The 25,671-nt window shown below is 42.6% G+C and overlaps 1 protein-coding gene across 5 annotated transcripts in view; it reads right to left on the bottom strand.

The window, feature by feature from the left end:
- Positions 1 to 4,638: 4,638 nt before the first annotated feature.
- sipa1 (signal-induced proliferation-associated 1) overlaps positions 4,639 to 25,671 on the bottom strand; it is a 37,464-nt gene continuing 16,431 nt past the window's right edge. For 2 of the 5 annotated variants that reach the window (XM_026181747.2, XM_026181745.2), the window contains exons 2-16: positions 21,996 to 23,605; positions 21,239 to 21,363; positions 20,972 to 21,160; positions 19,386 to 19,560; positions 18,955 to 19,058; positions 17,871 to 18,028; positions 16,991 to 17,597; positions 16,631 to 16,905; positions 15,823 to 16,212; positions 14,080 to 14,206; positions 13,860 to 13,992; positions 12,859 to 12,957; positions 10,709 to 10,781; positions 9,477 to 9,555; positions 4,639 to 7,728 (exon numbers count right to left, since the gene is read on the bottom strand). In XM_026181747.2, coding sequence (XP_026037532.1) covers positions 7,585 to 7,728; positions 9,477 to 9,555; positions 10,709 to 10,781; positions 12,859 to 12,957; positions 13,860 to 13,992; positions 14,080 to 14,206; positions 15,823 to 16,212; positions 16,631 to 16,905; positions 16,991 to 17,597; positions 17,871 to 18,028; positions 18,955 to 19,058; positions 19,386 to 19,560; positions 20,972 to 21,160; positions 21,239 to 21,363; positions 21,996 to 23,103 — 3,786 coding nt within the window. In that variant the 5' untranslated portion in view covers positions 23,104 to 23,605 and the 3' untranslated portion in view covers positions 4,639 to 7,584. Of the gene's footprint in view, positions 7,729 to 9,476; positions 9,556 to 10,708; positions 10,782 to 12,858; positions 12,958 to 13,859; positions 13,993 to 14,079; positions 14,207 to 15,822; positions 16,213 to 16,630; positions 16,906 to 16,990; positions 17,598 to 17,870; positions 18,029 to 18,954; positions 19,059 to 19,385; positions 19,561 to 20,971; positions 21,161 to 21,238; positions 21,364 to 21,995; positions 23,606 to 24,295; positions 24,443 to 25,671 lie in introns of those variants that run through there. The other 3 variants (XR_013911891.1, XM_026181746.2, XM_080307505.1) reach the window with 3 other exon arrangements.

Below are 25,671 nucleotides of genomic sequence, written 5' to 3'. Positions count from 1 at the left end.
AAGCTGCATAGTGCTGTGCAGATGTTGCTTTCCTTGTGTCCACTTCCTCCCCACTGCAAGCAGCAGGAGGAGATTTCGAAGCTTCATTTCTCCAGCGAGCTCGCTCTCACAGGAAATGTCCACCCTGACAAGTCACATAATATACTTTTGTTATTATTAGCACAAGTCAGCCAAAAGAGTCACGTGGCTCGTTTGCAACACCAAAAAACTCGAGACAAGTGATAAATTTTATTTCAGGACACTCAACTTCAGATTCAGATTTTCTGCTTGGACGAAGATTAAAGAGAAAGAATGAAAAAGAAAACATATTTAACTTCTCTCTTTTCTTCCCTATTTTCTCATTCCCAGTTCTTGAAGTAATGCAAAATAAAAATGACAGAAGTGTGCATGGATCATCTGTATGCAGAAACAAAGGCTACTTGTCACATGGAGACCTTCCAGAAACAGGGTGAAGATGAAGAAACACTCCTGCAGTCCGGTCTGCTAGTAATCCACCCTGCCAGGTTTCCAGAAAGCACACAAACCCTTTTGCGTAAAATGTGGATGGACTGTACGATAGAAGCGGTCTGGCTAATGTCTTCTTTTAAAAAATTAAGACCTTAAAAAAAGACCCATTTTCACTTCAGGAGAATGGAAAAAAAGGTGAAGCAGCCTCATTCAACACCAGAGAGCCTGCAGCGCCCTGGTGTTTTTCATTTTTAATGTTTAACTCCAGAGTTTTTGGCAGGCTGGCAGGACTCGGATTAGTTTATCACTGACTTGTAGGTGTTGTTTTATGAAGTATATCACTTATTAACAGACTGCTTGCTTTACAAAACTACTGCATTTGTCCGTATGTTTGCATTAGATCAAAAGAAGAATGCAGTGCACAACCTGAGTAAATCTAGTATTTTAAATTGTTAAGATTTAGATTTTATTTGAGATATATCCGTAAAATACGTGTTTTAGCTTTTCACTTGAGTGAAATCCAACCGAGTAAGAGTATTTTTCCAAAACACAAATCTTCCGTTTAACCTTAGACTGGCCCGCATTAACCTGCCTACATAAACTGTTGGGTATATTTTTAAATACATTTTAAATACATTTTAGGAAAACCATTTATTTTTTTTGTTTTTATAGATGGGTATCAAATCAAATCTAATGAATGTGACTCATCTATTGTGAGTTTAGTTTAACTAATGGCAGGAAGTCTACACGGGCATTGCAAACTTACAGCAGGTTTCATGTACTTGTTGTGGCCTGGCCATTTAAAATCCAATATGCAGCATACACACACATTCACTCTCCCTCCCTCTCTCCCTCTCTCTCTCTCTCTCTCTCACACACACACACACACGCCGCCTCTGTATTTACAGAACACGGATGAGTCAAACTGGCTCTAAGCCCTTGAGCTGTTTGTGACACGTAGCCCCTAGTGAAGACTCCTGCTCTCCAACCCCAAATAAAGACATAGACCAGCGCATTGTTGTCATCAGTTCTCCTCCTGGTGTCAGGGCAGGGAAGATTAAGTGTTTTGCTCAGGCTGGTGTTTAGGAAAGCCTTCCAGAGGACAAAGTCCTGGGAAATGTTTGTATCATGTTGTCGTGCTGTATTATGATTGTGGAGCAAGCTGTGGAAAATGTATGTCTTAGCTCACGCTGCATCAGTTCTGGGAGACAGGAATGTGCAGCAAATCAGGATTAAAGCTGCAATGTGTCACCTAAATGCATGATAGTTACATCCTGAATTAAATAAATAAAGATACAAGGTTTTATGGGGAATGTTTTTGGTGTTGTGTAAGGAACTGGTAACATGTTGAGCAGCTGATTATGAGAAGCGCTGTGAAGAGTGCAGCAGGGAGTCCAGGCATGATCATTTCAGCTCATTAATCAGCTCGGCACTTTGATCACAACAGAAGTATTAAAAATGTTCCTTGGATTGAATTGAAATGTGGAAAACACACTCGTGGTTGCCAGACGATCTCCTGTCTGTTCCTCTAATGCTGTGTGATTTCTGGTTTTTGGTGATGTGTCAGAAATTATTGAATGGACTGCCATAAAACCGATCAAAGGAATAAAAATGCAAAGATGGGGTGATCATCAGCCTCATCTGCACTTGAGTGTTCATTACGAGGTGCTGCCTTGCTAAACTAACATGGTGAACTTGGGAAACATTACATCTCCTTAGCAATAACATGCTCGTCTGCTTGGATGTGCTGTTTCTCCTTCGCAAGGAAGGAAAGTTATGGGAAAGTGCGAATGTGGTCTCGTTATTTCAAAACATGAGCCAGATTAAACTCAATGTGCGATGTAGTTTACACTGTCAGCATTTTCAGTTCCCCTGTGGGATGTTTGATGACAGAGAGCATCTCGACAAACAAAACTGCGCCCAACTTGCCAGCTGATATTGTTATGGTGGAGTTTTGAACTGTCAGGGCCAGAGCCTGTCACCGCACGGTGCTTGCTCAGCTGATCCAAATGACAACCAGGAAGTTAAGCTGTCTGTTTCTTGGATGCATTTTCAAGTTGGTCAAGTGTCACGGCCACAGATCTTCCACATGCTAAAATACTTCAATACCAACGTGTCTATGGTTTTCCACAGCTCTCAGGAGGATATAGGATAAACAATAAGTAAAAAAATGTACATATTGAGGGAAACAAATGCCTAAAAACGAGGCACGTGTTTAACTCATTGATTTCGCTAACCGACTGTTTATTCTATTTAAGATCTCAATCCTAATAAACGTTATTGGTCATGTGACCTTTCACAGGCGATTTAAGATGGTGCTGCTTGGTTTTTTATTATCTGATGAAAAGCAGAAGTGCTTCAAATGTCACCAGATACAACAATTAAGGAATCTGGAGTTCTGCAATGTGCAAACCATTCGTTCATTTTCTTTGTCCTATTTTTTCAGCTCTGCACCCACAGGATGAAGAGGGTATATGAGGATTCTTTTTCATTCTCAGTAATAAATAATAAACAATAAATAAACACTGGCATGTGTCCTTTCACTAAATATCCAACCTGTGCAGTCTATAAGCACATATGCTATATACATGTATATATCTATTTATTTATATTCTTTAGTACAATTTGATGCTATATTTATTAGAAACTGTTTTTTGTTATTGTGAATAGAATAAAAGTTTGATAAAACTGGTTATTGCCTATGGATGTGAGACATTTTATTCTGATTTAAATGGTTTTAGTGTTCAATGCAAAGCGATAGTGTTTTAAATCATGCTTTTCAAGAACAAGGATGGATTCACACCTCAACTATTACCTGTAGACAGCAGATATAGAAGAACCCAACATTATTATGGATGCAAAAGTACTGCTTCTGAATACACAGATGGCCAAAGTGCACCAATAAAATATCCCCCACACAATTACATCATCCTCATGAACCAATGATACGAGGCAGGATGGATCAATGCTTTCATGTTGTTCACACTAAATTCTGACCCGACCCTCTGAATGTCACAGCAGAACATGAGACTCATTAGACCAGCCGAGTTTTTTCCATTCTTCAATTGTCCAATTTTGGTGAGCTGTTCTTAGTTGACAGGAGTAGCACAGGGTGCAGTCTCCTGCTGCTGGAGCCATCTGCTTCAAGGTTTAATGCCTTGTGTATTCACAAATGCTCTTCTGCATACGTTCAATGTAACAAGTGGTCATTTTAACCAATGTTGCTTGTCTACCTGCTTCCTTATGTGATTTCTAGCATCCCCACAAGGCCCAGAAAACTGCAGCTTACTGGATATTTTCTCTTTTTGGATCTGGTGTCTGTAAACGTGTGGGAAAATCCCAAGAGATCAGCAGTTTCTAAAACACTCAGACCAGCTTATCTGGCATTGTAAAACTCATAGTCACTTAAATAGCTTTCTTCCTCATTCTGATTCTTAGTTTGATATTCAGCAGGTCGTGTGGACCACATCTAAACGCCCAAGCACACTGAGTTGCTGCCATGTGATTGTCTGGTTAGATATGTGTTAACAACAGGTGTACCTAATGAACTGGCTGACGAGTGTATTTCTTCCTGCCTTATCATCATACTTTTACGTGCTTTTAGTAATCTGATTTGGTCTCTTTCACCTCTGTGTGACTCATCATGCTGTTACCAAACTCTGAGCTGCTTTCACCTGTTCCTTCGTCACAGTCGTTCTGTTCTTGGACAAATTCATCCGACTGTTCTGGCAAAGATCAAACTTTCTGTAGTCGCTAAAGTATAGATCTTCACCAAAAACTGGATGAAGATAGTTCCTTTAAAAGCTCTAGAGTTTAGAAACACCAGCCAAAAATGTGAACTTTTGTGCTACAGCTCAAACGGCATTGAAGTTAAAAAGAGTAGTCTTTTCTCACAGTTTAGTTTTTAAAAGAGTGACCTGCCTGCTCCGTGATCCACAAAATCCCTCAGATTCCAGATTTGAAAAATCCAAGCCAACACAGAATATATGATTTCTCCTTGTAATCTGCTTTCAGGGTATTTGATGTCATATCAGGTTAAGCAGACGGTGACCGTTGTCTCTCCCAACATTTATCCCTTTGAAATTATTAAAGTGCATTTTTAAAAATCACACAATCATCTCTAATAGGTGATGAACTCAGACCGAGTTCATCAAATTCACTGTGTTGATTTCAACGCATCATCAGCCGTCATTTTAAGCACCTTTTTCCTTTTTATTGACTTTTAAAAATCATATATATATTTATATGTCGCTTCTCTTAACAATCTGTGGTACTTGTCGAGCTGTGTGAAGCTTCAGTGATGCTTGAGATTAACAACACACATCTATTATTATTATCCGATCTTCAGATCACGTGGTACCAAAATACCCAAATGACTTTTCCTCAACCAGCGGGATGAGACCAGATGTTGTCGTCTCTTAGAAAATCCTTCATCTGGCACAAAAAAATTAAAATAAAATAAAATGGAAATAAAACAAAAGTGCAACCAAAGTCAAAGAAATTAAAACTCTAAGCTGGGTTAGCATACATTACTTTTTTTTTAAGGTAGGCACAAAGTCAGAGAAATAAGCCTTCACATTAACACCAGTATGACCAGTTGCACCATCCTTTCTGATTTACACATTAAGGCGTACCTAATGGTGTTATTTTTAAGACCTTATCAAATATGAAAGAGCTATAGCTGAAAAAGCTCGAACAATAACAAGACCCATAGTTACATTAAAGAGTTTCAGATAGCATTTTGTCATCTTATATCATAGTTGCTGGTCGTCTACAAAAGAAAGTCAAACTTAGAAGCAAGCCCACTTCCTTTCTGCCTTGTTTCACATTTTCATCCTCACGACTTTCCTCCAGTTAAAACAGCTACAAGAAAATCCACATTTGCACTGATTAATAAGTTACATTTTATAGATACACACATACGGAGGGGAGCTCAGAAGTTGCTTGGCACATTCTCATGCTTCACCAACCTCTCCTACAATCTAAATAACTATACAAGATACAGTAAAACGGGTCTTCTCGCGGCCCTCGAGGCTTCAGCATGAAGAGGAGATCAAACGGGAGCCGGCCGGCCATGATCAATACTCGTCTGCATTGGTTATTGGTCATCGTCCTGCAAAAAGGAAGGCATACACAACCCAATGCACTAACATGGAGCGGTTCAGTTGTACATACAGTATCTTCGCATACTGATAAAGTTTTCGATTCATAATTTAATCTGTATATACTGTATCTTAATATGCTGGTACCAGGTATTCACAGTGACTCTAAAATAAAATTACAAGAGGAAGTTTGTACAAGAAACAACGGATTCTGGGCGTCCAGCGAACGTTTGGCATTCCCATTTTTTTCCACTCGGAGTTCAGAGTTCAGAGTTTGGAGATTAGTTTGTGTGGGGTTTGGGAGAGCTGCCTGGGCTTTTCGTTGGCACTGAGGAGAAGCAGTCCAAAACTCCTCTGAACGCACTTTGTTCGTCAGCAGTGGACACAGAAAGGTGAGGTAAGGTGGTGTCAGGGGGATGAGATCTTACCACCTCCTTATGTTGAACAAGACGTTACCTGGGCAGCCTAAAGAAAGTACAGTATGTGCCCCACCGAGGGTTGATTTTTACATTAAAAAAAAAAAAAAAAGGGAAAAAAGTGCAAGAATGACACAGAAACACACACACACACACACACACAAACACACACCAGGGTGGAAAGGTAAGACTTCACCTATCGTCCTTACTGCCACCACTCATGAGCAGTAGTAAACAATTACCCCAAAAATAGTCACGGTAGACATCCGCCAAACACAAAACATATTTAAATACAATATTCTGTATTTCACTATCAGTTCAAAGGTGCTGTTATTCGGACACCTAAAGCTATTTTGCCAGCTGAAATAAAAAGCTGCCTTTTGGCATTCAGTGGTTCAGGCCAGCAGGAGGAGATCTTCTACAGTATGGCTGCTACAATAGTGAGGTTAGAAGATAACAGCTACAGGCAATCATGGAAGGAAGCCGGAGCAGTTCTTTCCTGCTGTAGTCTGTGTCTTCAGGAGAGGTATAACCCTTATTCAGCGTCCCTTTAACACTCTTTTTTTCCCCACACATACTTCAGACAGACACGCATGCTCAGTTCATTTTTTTAAGCATTTCCAGTTTACGTCCCTTATTTCATGGGCTTTTTCTTTCTTTCGCTTTTTAATAGTCTCTCCCTAAAAAAGAGAATTTCTTAAATACAGTACTACTGAGAAGTGAAGAGGGCAGGGAGTGTGATGTCCTTACGTAATGGACTCTGAAGCGAGTCAGTTATAGTCATTACATCTTTTGAAGTAGAAGGCTGCCTACAGGCTTGTAATCCTCGTGTCTCCCCCCTTTTTTCTCCCTCCTTCTTGTTTTTTACATCAAGGCCTTCCACACTATCAGCCAGAACCACACTCAGACATTGCAACTACATACTACATGTCTGGCAGGATAGCAGTACTACAATTCACATATATTACTGGTGATATATATATATATATATATATATATATATATATATATATATATATATATATATATATATATATATATATATATATATACACACACACACACACACACACACACACACACATATATACACACACACTTTGTGTGTATATATATTTACATACATAAACTATATATATATATATATATATATATATACACTTTTGGTCATTTTGGCTAAAACACCACCAAACATGCTATTCAGTGTCTCTCAGTCTTTTAAAGCAAGTGCTATTAAGCCCAGCTCGTCAAGTATTTGAAGCAATATATAGACGCACACACATCCACACCCACCGAATCATACATACACACACACACTACTAGAAGCACTCTGGCATAGCACATCAACACAGCAGCCTGTGTCGGTCAGTCTGCAAAGGTCATCACTGGGTGATAAATGTCTTTTTTTTCCCCTTAAAAATTGATTTGCATACTCCCTCACCAGCAGGCAAGTCCAGGATTCAGGACAAGAGACTGTGAGATTAAAGAGGATAGGTATGTGTGTGTGTTTTCAAAATATGTCAGAACAAAGTAAATGTGTCGAGCGTAAAAAAACCCGCACTGTACGATTTGCATCACTCTGCTGATTTCCGTGCGTGCACGCACGTGCGGCGGTGAAGCTAACAAGGCTTGTTGACGTTGCACAGCAGCTCGGTGACTTTGATGAGACGGGCCACCGTGCTCTGTGACTCCTCCTGCAGCCGCTGGTTGTTCTGCCTGAGGCTCTGCACCTCAGCCTGCAGCACCGCCTTGTCCTCCTTCTCCTGTAAGACATCGGCACACAACAGAACAAAAAAAAAGCTGTTGCTCAGATGGCTGTGGCAGGAATGGGAGGAGAGCGGCAGGTGCACCGGTGGCTTTAAGCAACTTGTGGGTACAAGTCATAGACTGTATATAACAGTCTCTGTATGCGGTCTTTATATACAGTCTATGGTACAAATAAACACACAGAGTGATGAGATAAAAACAACACAATGTGGTGTGAGCAAGAATAAAGTCGCATCCCGAAACAGCGCAGAAACAATTAGTCAATCACTTGTTTGAAAGAAAAGATTTTTTTGCTGTTGTTGTTGCTGTTTTAGACATTTATCAGGTAAACACAACCAAACATTTGCTGACTTTTCACTGTTGCATATCATTTATTAAAATCAGTGCTTTAAGGGCGTCTTACAGTGGGGTGTAGGGCTGCAACTAGGGGTTATTTTCGTGATTGAAAAGTCTGATGATTATTTTTCATTGAACACTTTCACCGATCGATCACATGCCAGAAACTATGGAAAACAATCACATCAAGCTTGCAAAAGTCCAACTTAATGTTTTTTAATATTGCTTGGTTTTAAAGTAAAACAGAGAAAAGCAGCAAATCCTCATATCTGAGAGGCTACGGCACTAAGAAGCATTCAGTTTCTCTCAATCAACTAATTGTTTCAGCACCAAATGTTCTGTTTTTAGTTTGTTTGTTTGTCTTGTTATTACAGCATTGGAAATTCGGAGGTGAATGATTAGAAAAATATCCATTAGATCTCTCAATGCTGAAAATAGGTATAGTTGCAGTCCTAAACAAGGACTTCAAATAGAAAAAAACTGCCATATGTTTGCTTTGTACATATACAGTACAGGACATATACAGTGTTTGGCAAAAATAATAATAATTAAAAATAAAAAAAAATCGCAACACAATGCCCACTTGTCTGTAGTAGCCATCAGATGTGGTTAAAGGCTCCGGAAACGTTGCGTAAAGTGGCCTTTGAGTTCCTGACACTTGCCGTTTTCACACATGCTCTGCACCGCCGATCTTTTCTATAAATCACCCGACGGGGTTGCGTGCTCGAGCGGTATAAAGTGCACAAGAACGAGTGATGAGAATCGTGCAGGTAGCTCAGTTCACAGCGAGTGCGTGCCACAAGTCGGGCCTCCCGCTCGCTCTACTCAGGAAGCACCCCTTTCTGCACCGCTTCGAGCATTTCCGCTAGTAAGAACACTTCTGACGTGAGTTAAATACGACAAAAAAGGGGAGCTGCACACAAAAGTCCTGATGTGACTCATCAACATCGTCTGGAGTTCATGTGTGAAAATGGCTACACAGCATTCAGAGGTATCGACATGAAAATAAAAACAAAACAAAACAAACCAACAAACAGAGCACATCATCACATTATCAAAGCACTGAAGGAGTTGTCATAAATACATGTAAAAATGTATAATACTGGAATTTCAAAAGAAATCTGATAATAATTTCTGTACACGAAATTATAAATAAATAAATGATTTTTTATAGTGTTTTTTTTTTTGTTTGTTTGTTTTTCGTGTGTATTTAATGCATCTGTATAGCTGTGATTCGACATGAGTAAACAAAAGGCTGCACTGGCAAATGGAAATCATCTCTCCGCAGTGACAGAAGCTTAGCGATTTAAGTGATAGTTTCTTCTACCTGCTGATTTTTCTGCTTGAGCTGAGGATCCCTGAAAAATGTTACCCACAGAGAGAAAAACATTCATGGAAGTCAAAGCACCTTTTGCAGGTCATCCTGCAGCTTCTTCAGCATGGCCTCCAGCTGCGACACCTTCTCCTCCAGGTGGCCTGGAGAGTCACTGCAACAGAGAGCGGCAGTGACACTTTGTCAAAAGCGATCACATGACGATGACCTCATGATTTCCCCCTTTCTAATCCGAACAAATAAATAAATAATATCTTGAAAAAATAAATGCATGAATATAACACAAAGCGTCAGGGTGTTTCAGCATCCCAGCCATCAAATCAACAAAAGCCTGCAGTGGAAAAGTTTTCCTTTCCTCTCGAACCAAATGTGTGAACTTTTCAATTTGCTTGATTGCTCGAGACGCCATCTGTCACTCTGACAGCCTCGGAGCTCGACGCTTTGTCCCTCCTGCCTTTTAATGAAACTTGTAATGCTCACACATCAATTTACAGTAATTGCTACATCCGACGAGCAGAGCCGCTCTGAGCGAGCGCAGTCATCCCACGATGCATTTCGTCTGACTGCGGCTGTACATAATAAGTACACCCCACGGAGCGAAGCAAAAGCGGCCTCCCAGCAGTGAATTTAAAGTGCGATAGGTTTAAACAACAGAAAAGGGCAGAAATTGCAGTGTAGCGTGTTTGATCTTTAAAGAAACTTCATTTGGTTTTCATGACGATCACCAAATACGATCTGACAACTGGAAACCCTCCCCCATATATTTATAAATTTGCGTGTTTAATAACACAAAGGTGGGAAAATGCGCTCTAACTGCTGTCAGCGTCACTCCAATTGTTAACTATAATGTGTGCATAACTTGAAGATTTTATTGTTGTGTTTTTGATGTGAACTTGATTTATCAAAGAAATATTCACAACTTTGTTTTTGCTTATCTACTGTTGACATTTGTTTCTGTCTTTGTTTTGTCTCCGGCAGATCTGCAGGACTTTGTTTGTTCAGTCTCAGCATGGAGGAGGCGAACAAGGCCACTGAAGACAAGTAAAAAATGGAGCTACAGTTTTAAAGAAAAAAAGCCACAGCAGTGAGTCACACACAGAACTGCATCACCGAGTCAGCAAGGGGCTTCTCTTTATGGCGGCGAGAAGCCATCACGTTGACTCAAACAGCTGGATGTAGTCTAAATAACTGAGTGAGAATAGAGGTGCCGTTCTAACTGAATTGAGAAAAGGGAGTAATTCAGACAAAGGCGCTAACTACAAAGATGTTGAACTGCTTCGGCTTAGACGCACTTTATAGCAACCCACCTCTCCTTTGATTCTTTTGGCTTGCCGTCAGTTTGATCAGCGCCTGCTTGGGAGGGGTCTCCGGCTTTGCGGTCTGCGATAAGGAACATTATTCACATTATTATAATGATCATAAGTGATATATACAGTAAATTAAATAAAATGTGATGAGACAGAGATGTGAAAGTTGATTAAGTCAATAAAGATGTTTTGACTCTATGCACTCCTGTGACAAGCTAAGTACGCTCTCACTGCATTTATAAGAATTAAGAGGGTAAGTAGGAGTCAGATCCTGCTAATCAGTTGCACTTGGTTAATTGTCCATCAGCAGGTGTGATCACCTCTATAAAAGCAGAAGTTTTGGTAGTTTCCTGCACCTACACCTGCACCTTCACATTCAGTTAGCAGCTTAAATGTTAAAGTTGGTGTAGGTGCTAATCATAATAATGTTAAGATTGCAACCGACCAATCACGTTGTTGTGATGTCATTTCTTTGTAATGTGGAAAAAAAACCCAAACACCTTTGTTTTTATATAAAACTCTCGTCTGGAATCATCTTCTTCTTCTTCTACCTCAAGCATTCTAAATTAATTCATACAGTTATTAATAACAATATTAATAACAACTATATAATCAATTTAGGTTTGCTGTTAGCCAAATTAAGGTTACTCATGTTGGTTTTCAGAAAAGTGTTAGCTAACTGCTTGACTAATGGTAAATAAAATCTCAGATAGGCTCACTGGTCAATTGGGATGTTGATCCTGGACCAACAGTATAATGATGATGTGGGGACGACACCAACGTGGGGATCATGTGTTAAAGGTCATGTATGGTAAGAAAAACACTAAAAAAGTACGACTTATTTGGAAGGTTTGCCAGGAGAAAACCTCTTACACAAAAACTTGTGGAACAATGTCTTTGGACTAGATGTTTGGCATTTAATGCCTGATGCCATATTTGGCCAAATCGCCTCATACCAGCTGTCCCGCACGGTGGTGGAGGGGTGATGCTTTGAGCTTGTTTTGCAGCCACAGGACTTTGCACTCATCAAGTCGACCGTGAACATTTCTAGAGTCAAATGTGAGGCCATCTGTCCACAGCTAAAGCTTGTATTTTGCAACAGGACAATGATCCTAAGCACAGCAGCACATCTGCAAAAAAATGGCTGAAAATGAAAAAACTCGGGGTGTTGCAATAAGTCCAGACCTCAACCTGACTGAAAGCTGTGGTGGGAACCTATTAATGCTGTGCATAAAGAAATGCCCGCAAACCTCAATGAACTGAAGCAACATGTAAAGAAGAGTGGGCAAAAATCCTCCACAATAATGTGTGAGACAAATAATGTCACACAGTAACCAATTACTTCAAGTTATTGCTGCTAATCGTGGATCTACAAGCTACAGAATCAGGGATGTTCTTAGTTTTTCAGACGACTGCATGCCCCCCTTTTTACAACACTTTTATACAACATGCAACTTTTTGTGCCCAAACACACCAAAGAACACACCAACATTTCTGACATGCTACACACGAAAACTGTTGTGACTGCTCATTTGATGCATTGCTTGCTTGGCACCATGCTCGCATTAGCTAACTGTTCCCAACAAATGATGCCCGCAGGCTGAGGGCTGTTGACATGTCCGGCAGACAGGTAGCATTTGCAATACTCTTTACTTCCAGTTATTTTTTATTCTATTTGTTAAGGTGGTGCAACAACAGTGCACCTGAGCAGTCAATCTGGGAACCCTTATGCTATGTGGCCAAAGGACAAACAACTAGATCACTCATTTAAACATCTATTCCGGATCTGTTTCTTACAGGAGCCCTTGCTCTTCTAAAAAGAGTTTCCAGCATCTTAATTCTGGCCGCAGAGGTTTGTTTCTATGCAGTATTAGCGAGGCCAGATGTCGAAGTTCGGCTGGGCTTAAAGTTTAGTCTTTCTAAGTGGTCCCAAAGGTGTTTGATGGGGTGGAGGTGCAGGCCAAGTGGCATTCATCCAGGATGCTTTTAGTTATAGCGCATAATGGGTAGCTAATTAAGGCAATGTTACAGTTATTTACTTACAGTAAAGTGAGTCTATTTTCCTGTGATTGTGCAGAACATTTTAGGAGCTTGATGCATTATTTACAGTCTAATCCACATTTATCAAGTATATATAAACAGTTCCTCACCCTCTCGTGACAAAGCCTCCAGGATGTTGCGGCAGGCTGTGGCCAGGTCAGAAATCGACTGCCACTCCTCCTCAGTCGAATCTGTTGTCTCCGAGAGAACTGTAACACAGAGGAAAAAGTTCACTAAACATGCCTAAGATTATAGGTAACAGCGCAAGAGGACTGGGATGTGTGAAGCAGCTGATTCCTTCTGGTTCTGCAATAGCAAAGAGTCCCCACCTGGGGGTGCTGCTGTGTTACTGCTGGTCAGATTTTAGAGCACAGATGAGCTGATGTGCCGGCTTGGCCATGTCAGACCAACTAAGATGAAATTTATAGGAGCACGCGATCAAAATATAGTACATGAGAGTTACGGTGCAAGACAGGGAGCTTTAACATTTTAATAGTTTTGGTGAATTTTTGTGAATATAAGGGTTTTAATGACATTGAAGGTAGTGAAAAGTACTGGTTTAAGACATATTTTGAAGCTAAATTTCAATGAGAGAACCCTGCATCCCCCTGAAAAAAAAATATCAGAAGACTCTGATGATGAGAGGATGAGCAAGTGTGCTCTTACAGCAGTTAAATGATGAGTCTCATAGTCTCAGTGGAGGCAGAGCAGATGGTGTAAGAGGGGTTCCTTGAATTGGGGCTGCCTAAAACTCCACCCCTCCCACTACCCATCTGTCCCCCTTTTATCCCAGCCTTGGCAGGGGGTGGCAGCGGAGCAGGGATGATATTAGATTAGCGGAATAGGGGGCAGCGTGGATGAAAGAGGAGGAACAAAGGGGATGCAGTGGGGACTAAAGGGAGGATAATGAAGAGAGGATTTTAAGGCAGAGGAAATCTGGAAAAAGGAATTTGAGGTTAAATCAGGCAGAGATGATTCGCAAACATGTGTAATTGTTGTATTTCGGCTTCATTTAAGCTGCGGCTGTGTCTGCTGTTCTGTCTGAATGAGATTTTCCCTTTTAGATTTTGTTATGCACATACAATGAGGCTCTAAATAAGCATGCACTTACTCTTGGTGATGGAGTTATGAAGACTCAGGGCTCGTGAATTTCTTTCAGCTCGGTCCACACTTGACAGCCGCAAAGACGAGAGAGAGGAGTCACTCGCCGAGGCTTTGTCATCGCCAAACTCGGCTCCCATGAACTGAAGACAAGACAGAGTTTGAGATGAAGGAGAGACAACGGTGTCGGAAAGGAGACGGAGAGGTGCTGCGGCGCGCTGTTTTTTCACCTGCTCGTCGCCGAGGGGAACCTTCGGTTTGACTTCCAGGATCAGATCAGGTGTGGCATCCCTCAGCTCCCCGATGTTCTCATAGATGTGGTGTTCAACCTTCAACCCCACGTTGTCATACACGTGCCTGCACACCGGGGCGGAGGGAAAGAGGGTGTTGAAAAAATAACCCCAAAAAACCCAATGAAAATTGGACGTTGAGGCTTTATTTTTTTAAACCAATCTAAAGGTCAAAACAGAAACCAGAGAAGTAATCTCCAGGATGGCTCAGATTTGAGCCTGATTCACATTTACTGTGGCGCACTCGCAGAATTATCTGTCAAATATATCACGTGATGCCGTCCAGTCTAATTTCTCAGTACTACTTTGTGTGACGATAAAAAGAAGTCAAATTCGATTTAGCGAGCAGCAGAATTTAATATTATCCTCATGAATATTTCCTTTATGCACAGCGTTTTCCTCAAGCTGACCAGTGTGGTTAAAGGGATTTACCCGAGACAGATGCGGAGGGGCCTTTGATACTCAAGAAAATGAGGAAAGAGTGCACAGTGCAGATCATTATGTAAGTAACCTCTGAATTGAAAGCAAGCTTGCTTCATGGCTATCATTCTTGACTTGTTTGTATGGTTCTTGAAGATGTTTTTGTTTTGCTTTTCATTAAGAAAAATCACTAGCAGGAGATCAACTGCTTGGCCAGTCAACCTGCTTCATGACAATTAGAAAAGCAAGCGGTGGAAAGAGTCTTCAATTTCAGTTCATATTAAATCAGGAAAAAGGGATTATATTATCAAAAGTTAGCTCTATGACTGTGGGGATGTTAAATGTGCTATACTATCATCAGCAGTATTTACGGCTTGTCGTTGCTTGAGTAGTTTTTAACCATGATACACGCTGATGAAACTGCTCCTTTCTGTTATCAACCCCCTTAATCGTTTATTTGCAAGAACAGAATATTGTGAAAATATTGTTCCTAGTTAGAGATCTCCGACTGATATCATCAAACTTCTGTTTATTCTGAGGAGATCAGAAATCCTTCTTCAGGTTTAACCTAAACTGTTTGTCATTAATATTTTTTAACAACGCTTCATTTGTTCAGAAAGAAACTATAGTGACTATAATGGATAAAAGAACAAGCACGAGCACCACAGTATCCATCCGCCCTAAAGAATAACAGTGGGAGTGAGCTTATCCCAGCTGACACTGGGACTGAAATACAGTGTTTTCCTCTGAAATGTAGTCAAGTAGAAGTGAAACATAAATAAAGACTAAAACATATCGCTCGAAATTGAAGGGAGCTCTTGAACAATTTGAATTTTGAAGCACAATATTGATTTCTGCTGACTGCTGTTACGTCCTTTTCATTCATCAAGATCCGATTTGCGTTCATTTTTTTGAGTATTATATCCTAGTGTCAGTTTACTACACTACACTTTCTACATGAGAGAAAATAAAGTTAAAAAAGCAATTTGAACAGGAACATCAAAGTGAGTATACAATGTCAAACATTTAAAAGTGGAGGCGCTAAATTCCCTGAAGATAAAATCAGTCCGTGCCTCAACTTCTGAACCAGAAAAGTGACATAAAAACAAAGTGACGGAGATTTTGCATCATCAGCAGATGCATTTAAATAGCCTCTATAAAATCTAGCTTCTCTTTTTTTCCTTGATTTTCATTTCTTGTGTTTCTTCATGACGCCGCCGTAACACTTCAAAGAACACCTCTATAAGTTTTAGTCGCACTCACCCCGCGTCGCAAGTGTCGCTGTAGGACAGCTGTTTTTCCAGAGAGTAGCTGCGCGGGAGCTGCGAAGCGCTGCCCTCCTGGCCCTGATTGGCCGGCTGGTCCTGCAGAGATGTGGCTCGTAACAAAGGTAAGCTGGGCATTGTGAGGAGCGAGTACGGATTGCGCTCGCTCTCCACTTTATCGCAGAGCTGCTCTTCGCCTTCGTCGGTCTCCGCCTGCGCCTCCTTTGTGTCCGGCTCCTCGACCCCGCCCGTCTTCACATCATCATCCTCTTTTTTTGCCTCCTCCTCTTCCTCCCTTTCGTCCAGCACCCAGGCCTCTCCTGACTGATTCTCACCGGGCTTGCACTCTGCATCCTTGATGGCTTTCAGATACAGCTCAGAGAAACTCCTGCAGAACATGGAGGAAAAAAACATCACACACACAAATTAATTTAAAAAAGCTAACTAAGCTGAAACTAAGATGAGATGGGAGGAAAAATATCGTTGACGTCTTTGTGAGACTTTGCGCTTTGTTGTAACGAAAGAAGAATTTTGAGCATCGGTTACATTTATCTAAACAGTCCCCTCCACAGCTGCTTCTGTCCTGCCTCTGATCTGAATGGAAAGGTGGTGGTAGCAGCAGTGCAGCATGTGACAGTGTGATTAAAGATCATTAAAGGGATTGACTTGCTTCTAGTCAGCTGGTGTGACACTGACTGCAGGCTGTAACCCACTAAAGAGTGAGAGGCGAGTAGCTCTTGTGTTGTTCCGATCTGACCTGTCCCACAAGCCCTGTTCAATACCCACGACTCCCTTCTCGTCCCCACCTGCGAGGCTTGCCGTTCTCGTCCGGTGGGATGACGGTGATGTGGATCTTGTGGGCGGTGCGGAGCAGCCTGGTCCTCTCGTCGAGGCTCAGGTGAACCAGCGAGTGCCCGCAGAGCCTCACCACGCGAGCCCACAGCTGCAGGCCTCCGCTCTCAGCGTAGCAAAACCGCTGCAGCTCCGTCACAAAGCCCTCCTCGTTCATCAGGAAGCCGGGCTGCCCCACTCCGTCGCGCAGGGGTGTGACCTCCAGCGCCTCGCAGCCCCGTGTAACCAGCTGCAGAAGAGCAGATTCGGGTGAAGGAATGAAAAAGACGTAAAATAGTCACGCAGAAATTTCGATTTGGTTCACAGTCACCCACCTCAAGCCTCTGCACCACCTCTCGTATGTCTTCTGCCTGGTTCTCCATCATGCTGATCGACACCGACTCCCCGCGCTCGTAGAAGATATCTAAGCAGGGCCCCCCGTCTTTGGGCTCTGTCACCGCCTTCCAGCCAATGACATCGCGACAGGAGCAGTTGAACACCACCTTGCGCGAGTACCTCTCGATGAGCACCACCGACTCGGTCGACACGGCGAGCAAACAGGGGAGCTTGTGCTCTCCGGCTTCCCATTCATCTATGCTGTTCACCATCACCGCCCACACAAGGGCCCCATTGCTGTGCAGCTCGGCCCCTTTGGCGCCCTTCATCTTGTCTTTGCGCTTTCCGCCAAGGGAGAGCAGGGGGAACTTAGTGGAGGAGTCTATGGGCGTGGTGGTCACGTAGTTTTCCGCCAGGTCCTTCAGGTATTCCTGACGCGTGCGGGTGGCCATGGAGCGGAACTTCTCTGACTTCTCTGCAGCATTTTCAGCGTTGACCGCCTTCGCCAGGAGGAAGTCTCTAAAGGCGGCCGAGCGAGGGAATCGGGCACCTTTGGGGAACAGAGGCCCGAATAATGGGATGTCTTTAGAGCGTGTCACAGCCACCCTGAGAGGAAGAGAAATGAGGAGTGAGGAGAGGGTGCAGCAGGAACATTCAATCTATGTCTTGTTTTGTTTTGGAGTGTTGTTGCGACAGAGCACACGCAAATACCAGGATGTGACTCTTAACACCCGCAGTTTTTAAATTTTTTTTTTTAGATCGACTAAAAATCCTTATAGCTTACTTAAATCTGCCACTTCTCACACAAAGAACCCAAATCCCTGATTTCCTTTTCCTAAGTGCTTTTTTAATTTTAGCTGCAGAATGATGGAGTCAGACCTGTAGTAGGTGTTCTCGGTGCAGGGCTCGTGAACTTGCACGATGATGAAGACGTGCTGGAAATGGGAGCGGATGGACTTCGGAGTAAAGGGCATAGCGCCCGGCTCCTGAAACACGATCGTCACAATGTCGTTACCGATGTGGCGCTTCCGCAGCAACTGATGAGACCAAACAGAAACACAGACATTAATTAAACCAGAGGCCATTGCAGCTAATTAAACCTGAGAACAGTTACCTACCAAACAAAAACATTTAAGGGAAGAGCAGACAGATAATGCTTCAAGACAGGCCTACAAATGAAATAAGCGAGTTCATCATAACAACGATCGTGTTTTACCAATCGGCCCATTTACTCATGATTTCTTCCGTTTTAATGCTCTGTACATGACGCATTAAACGTGAACAAAACAATGACAATTAATCATGTTTATTAGAATAAATAAACTAAATAAGTTGTAAATACTCCTGCGTCTTTTCATCTGAACTTCATTAATCATACTTTGGGAGATTTGTTGTGATTTAAATCGCTTTTCTTCATAGACAAACATATAAAAATAGATTACAAAAACCCAAGATATAAACGCAGGCTTGGCTGTAGATTATTGCACCGAAGCTACCGGAGCCTAAACCGCTGCTGCTGCTGCAGAGGCTGCAGATTAAAGAGGCAATGCAGTGCCCCATCACTGCCATGTAAAATCTTTAATCTATATTAACATGCAATGTCCAGTTTCTTTGCAAATGACATCAAACAGGCTTAAACCCTAGACGGCACGTTAAAACAGGACAGCCGGATGAACAGAAGACGGCCTGCAGTGAATACCTTCATGGTGGGAGTGAACACTGGGGGGCAGGATTTTTATGTCATGCTTGTTGTGGAGCGCAGAGGCTTTTTCTGCAGCTTTTACTAAAGCACGACGGTACGCAGAGAGCTACGTAATGAAAATCGTGGCTCATTCGGTCTTTTGAAGAATACTGAACAAAGGCTGAAGGAAGACTGCAATTCTGTGGAATTGTGTTGTGATACACAAAGAGCAGGAAAAGGAAACCATGTGTCACGGGCCTGTTAGGTTGTGGCTGCTGTTACCTGCTGTGTGTTGTTGGCTGTGTAGGGCAGCATGGTGGACACATGAAACATAATCTCGTAGTCCTGGTAGCGCGTGTAGAGCGAATGTGTCCCAGTTGAGTCGGCTGCACAGGTACGCAGAGAAAGAGACAGACAGGTAGAGATTTAGCAGAATCAGTCAACGTCTCTGAAGGAAACACTAAACTCAGGCTGTCACAGCCGGGATGAAATGTGTCCCGTTCGCTGTTCTCCGCTGCTCACTCAAGGGAAAACAGCTCAGAGATAATCAGCAGTGACTATGCTATTTTGCAGGCATTACTCAGATTACATGTGGCTAGATAGGAGTTATCTTCGGCTTTCTGTGGTGCACTGATGCCCTTCGGATAATCGTACTGCGACAAGGTGAGATGTAGCCAATAGATGTGGGTGTAAATGAAGTGTCTGTAGCTCACTCTTGTTGTCCAGCTGAGCTCGGTATTTTTCCCAGCCCTTCAGTCGCACCCGTTCCCCGAGCAGATCCAGAAACTTCTCAAATGCCGGCCCGGAGCTCTCGTTGTTGTACATGTCTTCCTCTGAGCTCTGCCCGGCCCGGCAGTACATTATCCCAACCTTTCGCTGAAAATTCAGCTGGAAGATAGAGAGGCACAAAAGTTATTGAGCACTGAAAAATATACAGAGTTAGAGTGAGAACTCTCATTTCTAGCCTTTATTTGATATTTTACTTTACAGGAAAAGGCAAGGGAGTTGGGTATTACTGAATGTAAACATAATCAAACTCATCACAGCTCCCAAGACTTTTTTTAACTGGTCATTTCTTGCAGTTTTACACTTTCCACCCAGATCACTTTGTGTCTATACGCCACTCTGCCTTTAATCATTCGTTTTTATTAAACTCGCTCTTCCACAGCACGTCTTTTGTCCTTTCTTCCTCCCATCACCTCCAACTGGTCGCAGCTAATGGCTATCCTGATGTACTGGAAGTTTTCCTTCCCACTGTCACTAAAATATTTGGTTATAGAGGTTCGTCTAAATGTGTTTTTTTTTTAATCTCTACTGTTGTAGAGCTTTATACCCAGGGGCGTAATATTATGAATTATCTTGCATAAATAGGCTATTGATTTTCTTTATTTATTTCAGGTATTACCAGCAAAATAGTTGCATGTTTAGTCATCGTGGAATTTACACAGATTTATTTATTTATTTTAGACCCCCCACAAAGTTACGCCGATGCTTATCCCTTACAGTATAAAGCATCGTGAGGGGACAAGTGTTGTTGTGATTTGGCAACATGTAAATAAAATAACATTAAATTGAATTAAATTGAATATATAACTTCAGATGTGGGCTAGAGAGCACCTACAGGATAATGAAGGAGCTTCAGCATTTGGCAGGTTCTGCAATGTCAAAAAAGTCAATAGAAATAAAGAAATATGGGTTTTTAAAAAACGACTTCAATGTTGGGTAATCAGCAAAAAATATTTTGCATCTCACTAATTAAATGTTTGGTGCATTTTTATATTCATTAGTACCTTTTGATTTCATTATTTAAATCTCATAATTTGTTTCTTTTGAGTGTTTTTCAAACAAATTGGGACACTAAATGTTTTGGGCTCAGGATGCGTGACAAACAAATGTTAAAATTTTTAATCACGACAAAATATGAAGTGTTAATTAAAAACAAATTGAAATTTGAATGAATCTTACTCAGTCAATAATATTTGCGATAAATACAGAAGAAAAAGCAAAGGCTCCAAGTCAAACAATACAGGAGAAAAACAATAAAGTGAGAGCTTTTTGCTTTTTACTCTTTCTGCAGCACATAATCAACTTGAAAACAATTAGCTTACAGCTCCAGTTCTAATGGAATAGAAGCAAATGTAATAACTGGGTTAAATGACCTCTTGGACAGCAGTTGTAGGCTTTTAACATAAAGTGGAGAAAAATACACAAACCCTATCTGATGCCGTTTGACACAATTTACAGTTTTCTGCCCGACACATGCAGCAGTCTTCAGTATCACCGGTGTCGCGTTACTCACCCCCTGTTCATCCAGTTTGAGCAGGGTGTCCCGCACCTTGGGGGAGTTTGAGGCCAAGCGAAGGCAGTGCTGGTTCAGCTCAGGCATGATGAACTCCAACAGCCTCTTGGGAGTCAAGCCTCTGGGGGTCGTGTGTCGAGCCGCAGAGGGCACCGACTCCTCCAGGATGGAACCTCGCAGAGTCTTCATCTGCGGACGGGATTCACACTCAACACATCCGGTCGAATCAATTTTACACACAGGACAGGAGAAGCGCGCTGCTTTTACCTCTGTGGTGCGAAATATGATTCTACAGTTGTTCTGAGCGCCGCTGGATCCTTCTTTCTCCTCTCGACGGAAGCTGATGGCCACCGGCCCGAGGCGTTCGTCAATTCCAAAAAAATTCTGATGTTCTGCGACGGCAGGACAGACAAATAAATACTGAGAGGAACGAGACCGGAAGACCCACAGTGGGTCAAACAACTATCAGAGCACCTATAAGGCTTATAAGGACCTGTACAAAAATTATAACAGAGGGGAGGTGAGGGGGATTTATATGGAGGACCAAAAATGGCAACATAATGTAAAATGTAAAAGAAAGAGGTTCAAAACCATAACTCTATTTTGCATTTTAATTTTCATCTATTTCATCTATTAAAAAAACAATCTCAAAGTGACTAATATTTACTTTAAACCACCTCTCTAAGCAGAAGACTCTACCTCTTCATATCAAGGCAATATGATGGCGAACTCAACAGTTGCTGAAAATAAAGTGACTCAGGTGCAATTACTCCTACCTACAGCACTGAAGGGAAACTGAAGGCTCTTGACCCTTTATTACTCACAACACACACAGTAAACACTCATATAAATAAACACTCACAAGGAAAGGCTAAATTAAAATAAAAAGCATAAAAAAGTGACTGAATGAATTTCACATGGCCTATAAAGGACGGGAAAATTCCTAAATCTTGGTGAGTGTTAGACTTAACAGGGAACAGCTGAAAAGTAATTGATCGTAATCCTTTGACACTGTGCCACGTACCTTTCATGTAGAAATACTTGCGATAGTAATGGGCTCCCAGATCAGCATGCTCTATGAAGTAGTTGCTCTTGCCCTGCTGCTGCACATTGCTCTCTCTGGGCTCTTCCAGGACCGAAACTGCATCGTTGGGGATGCGAAGGCTAGACCAGAGTCCCTTCCTTCCCTGGGATCGACCCAGGCCCGCCTGCTCCTCTCCTCCAGTCTCGTTGCGGAAGTGGGGGCAGCTGAGGAGGAGCTCGTTATCGTTGCCATCACCTTCATCTAGCATCATTGACTGTTCGTTGTCTTCTGCGTTCCCTGTGCTACCACCCCCGCCCTGCGCAGGGGAGGATGGGGTGGACAGGGAGAGGGGACGGGGCTGGGAGGCAGCTGAAGCCCCTGAGGTGATATTCTTTTTCCGTCCAATGCTGTCTCTGTTTGTGGCTACCTCGGTTAGGTCAAACAGGATGCTCTGCACGTCATAGTGAGCAAAGCTCCTCACCCAGGCTCCGCCCCCGATGTTGTCATATGGAACTGGTTGAGGGACCTGAGAGGTCGTGGGTTTAGACTTTTTGCTAAGACCTTCAGGCTTTGGTGGCTTAACGGGTTTTGGGCCATCCACCGTGCAAACACCTCGAAAGTATCCATCGGGTTCTGGAGGGTGTCCCTGCAGCCCTAAAAGCAGGAAAGGGTCTTTGAAGCGGAGGGCACTTGGACTCAGGGGTCCCTGGTCGTCTGCTCTTGGCTCCTGGGCTTGAGTCTGTCTCTCGAGTGATGACAGGCTGCCGTACTCCCTGTGTAACAGCACACCTGTGTCTCCCTGAACCCCAGCATCCACCTTCTCACCAACCGCTCGCGCTGTTTTCCCCCCCGCCTTCCCAGAGGAGTCCAAGTCCCCAAGTGTGACATCGCTGTTACTTCTCTGCATGATGTGCCCCCGGCCCATGGACCGCAGGGTCAACCCGGCGCGGCTCGGGGTGAGGCTGTCCGCTTCGGCCCCATCGCCGTCCCTTCTTGGCGGCCACTCCACTACACCCGTTTCCCTCTTGGGGTCAAAGTTGACTGCTGCGATAGGCGGCCGCTGATTCTGACGGCGAAACTTGCGAATGAAGAGGTCGTCTGACTGCATGGTGTCCACCTGACAAACCAACTCCAGTCCAGCGGTATTTTCTCCACTCTGCTCCAGGGCTTCCCGCTAACCCCACCCTCCCAGTTAAATTGTTGTCCCGGTCTCTATGGCGCTGGTGTGAAATGGGAACACTGAGCGAAAGCAGCAAACTCAGTCCTCATTCACACCACTTACGAAGGCTGACCTTCTTCTCCACTCTCAGGCTCTCACAGATGCTGTGTGAGACACTGCACTCTGTCAATACGTTCCCAAGTGTGGAAGATGAGGACACGCGAAAAAGTGCTCCTGTTTTCTGCAGCGGTCCATCCAGGTGTGCAGATGTGTGTTTAGGTGGTACTCCAGTTGCGGGGTGCTCCTTCCTGTAAAGGATGTGAGGATCATCACTGGAGCCTGACTCTGTGTCCTCTGATTAAGAGAGGCTCCTTATGTATCAACACAGCGTCCTTCCGTGTGCACGCTTTCAGTGCCTGCGGCCTCTCTTTCGGTCTTATCCACCGGCAACCTGTACAGAAAAGAAGAGGAAGAAAAATATAAGTTTGGACCCCATCGTCACATTTTACCCACACTGATATAATCTCAATCAACAGCTTTATATTCAGCCCGTAGCAGTTCACCAGAAAAAGATTTGATAAACAAGTACTGAATTGCAACAATAAGGCAGTAAGCAGGTCTGACGTGTGTTTTATTGTTGAGTAATGCCTTGTACCTCTGTTTTCTGTTTTCCCTCATTATTATTCTTTCCTTTAGACACTTTCCGTTCCAAAGTTTCCCTAAATAGTTCCATAGCAAACTTAATACTCACCACATCCACCCCGCACACGCTCACAATAGACAGTATTAACACAGGGGAGGGTCCTTCCTGGCTTACTGACAATGTGCCAGCATACAAGCGAAATAAGTGTACGCCGTGTCTCTTACCTCCCCTCCACCCCGACACTGTGCATTCGCACACCACCAAACAGTTTTGTAGTTCACTCCCGCGCCAGTATTCAAACAAATACGTCAGTATGGACAACAAAAAGCATTTTAAATAACTGCAAATGCCGTGTTTTGCGACAGATATTACTTTCACTATTTTGAGAGTCATTGAAAGTCAAGAGGGTTTGAGAAAACGACAATGAAGCAGAGTGCTTCCCTGTTTTTAAGCCCTAAAAGAATTCATCTTTTTTTTGTTTCAACAAAGCCGACTTACCGTCAAAGTGGATTCTGTCCTAGGTACAGATCAGCCTGTTTGTGTCATCGTTTGTTGCTCGCACCCTGTTTTGGACCAAACTGACGTCAATCAACTCAAGCTGAAACCTTTTTGTCGCTCTCAATAAGGTACGAAGCTTCTTCCTGTCTAGTTTTTTTTAAAGCACCCATCTCCTCTATCGAGCTTGCAGCCTAAAGAGCAGGTGCAGCGGTGCAGAGCGCACACACATTCACATCACACTGACTTACATTCATTTCCTTCTCCCAACTCTAACGCCAACCGCTACTTGCATTAACCCCGGCCCCCCTAGAGGTTTTTATTTTGTCCCCGAAAAAGGGGTCGAGTCCCCACAGCGTGATTGTGTAAACTATTTTAGGTCCCCACAACATGCACAATACAAGTACACACAAACACACACAACACAAAAATATGCCAAATAGTGAGGAAGTCACAAGAAATCTTGGTTTCCCCTCCTTGCTGCTGCTCACGTTCGCTTGATTTTTTTCACCCAAAGAGAAAATATCAACGTGCAGTTTAAACGTTGGCGCTAAAAATGCATTTTAAAAAAAAAGCAAACGTTGAATAAGGATCAAATTTATTTGTTCATTTGCTCGCGTGTCAAGATATGCTAATGAACGTGAAGGTCAGCTTATATCATCGATATGAGCACTGTGAGCAGGAAGTTCTCTCTAAAGGAGATTGTGTCTAGATTTGAAAAAGGGGAAACAATGATTATTAGACTTCTCTATTATTGTTTATTCTAACAAAGCATTCATTGGAACACATTCAACATTGCCTTCAGTGCCTATTTTTCCATTATTCTGACAATATGCTTTTATAGACATGTTATCATTGATCTGAACTGTGTTATAAACTAATAATACACTAATAATACAAGCTGCCATAGATTTTCAGAAGCTGTTTTGTGATTTCTTACTGATAAAAATTGAATCTGCGTTGTGTGCACACCTCTCGATGACTACTTCAGACAAACATGCTGTGTTTTCAGCATTAACTTAAGTATATTTAGTTGGAATATCCTCAAGTTTCTAATCCAACCTAAAAGCAATCACCATCTGTAAACACTCTAAGTGTAAATTTCTCCTCAGGTTATTTAATCCCCAAACTTTGTAGAAACAAGCCAAGGACGTGACCTCAGCATTCTTCGTGGTACCTCGAGGCTCTGCGTGTACGTAAATGTTTATCCTTACGGCTGGCTACTATCTGTAACAGTGTTACAGATACGCTGTGTGAATGAGTAATATGTGTAACTATGTGTAAATATAATATTACTTTCATATCTGTCTGAACTAGAGTGAAGACGCTTATTTTGCATGCCTGGAATGGGAAAGAGAAAGCACGGTGAAGTACTGAAT

The sequence above is a fragment of the Astatotilapia calliptera genome, chromosome 10 (assembly GCF_964374335.1).
Source record: "Astatotilapia calliptera chromosome 10, fAstCal68.1, whole genome shotgun sequence".
NCBI classification, from domain to species: Eukaryota; Metazoa; Chordata; class Actinopteri; order Cichliformes; family Cichlidae; genus Astatotilapia; species Astatotilapia calliptera.
Note: the sequence above shows the minus strand (reverse complement) of the source record. Positions and strands in the feature narration are given on the sequence as shown.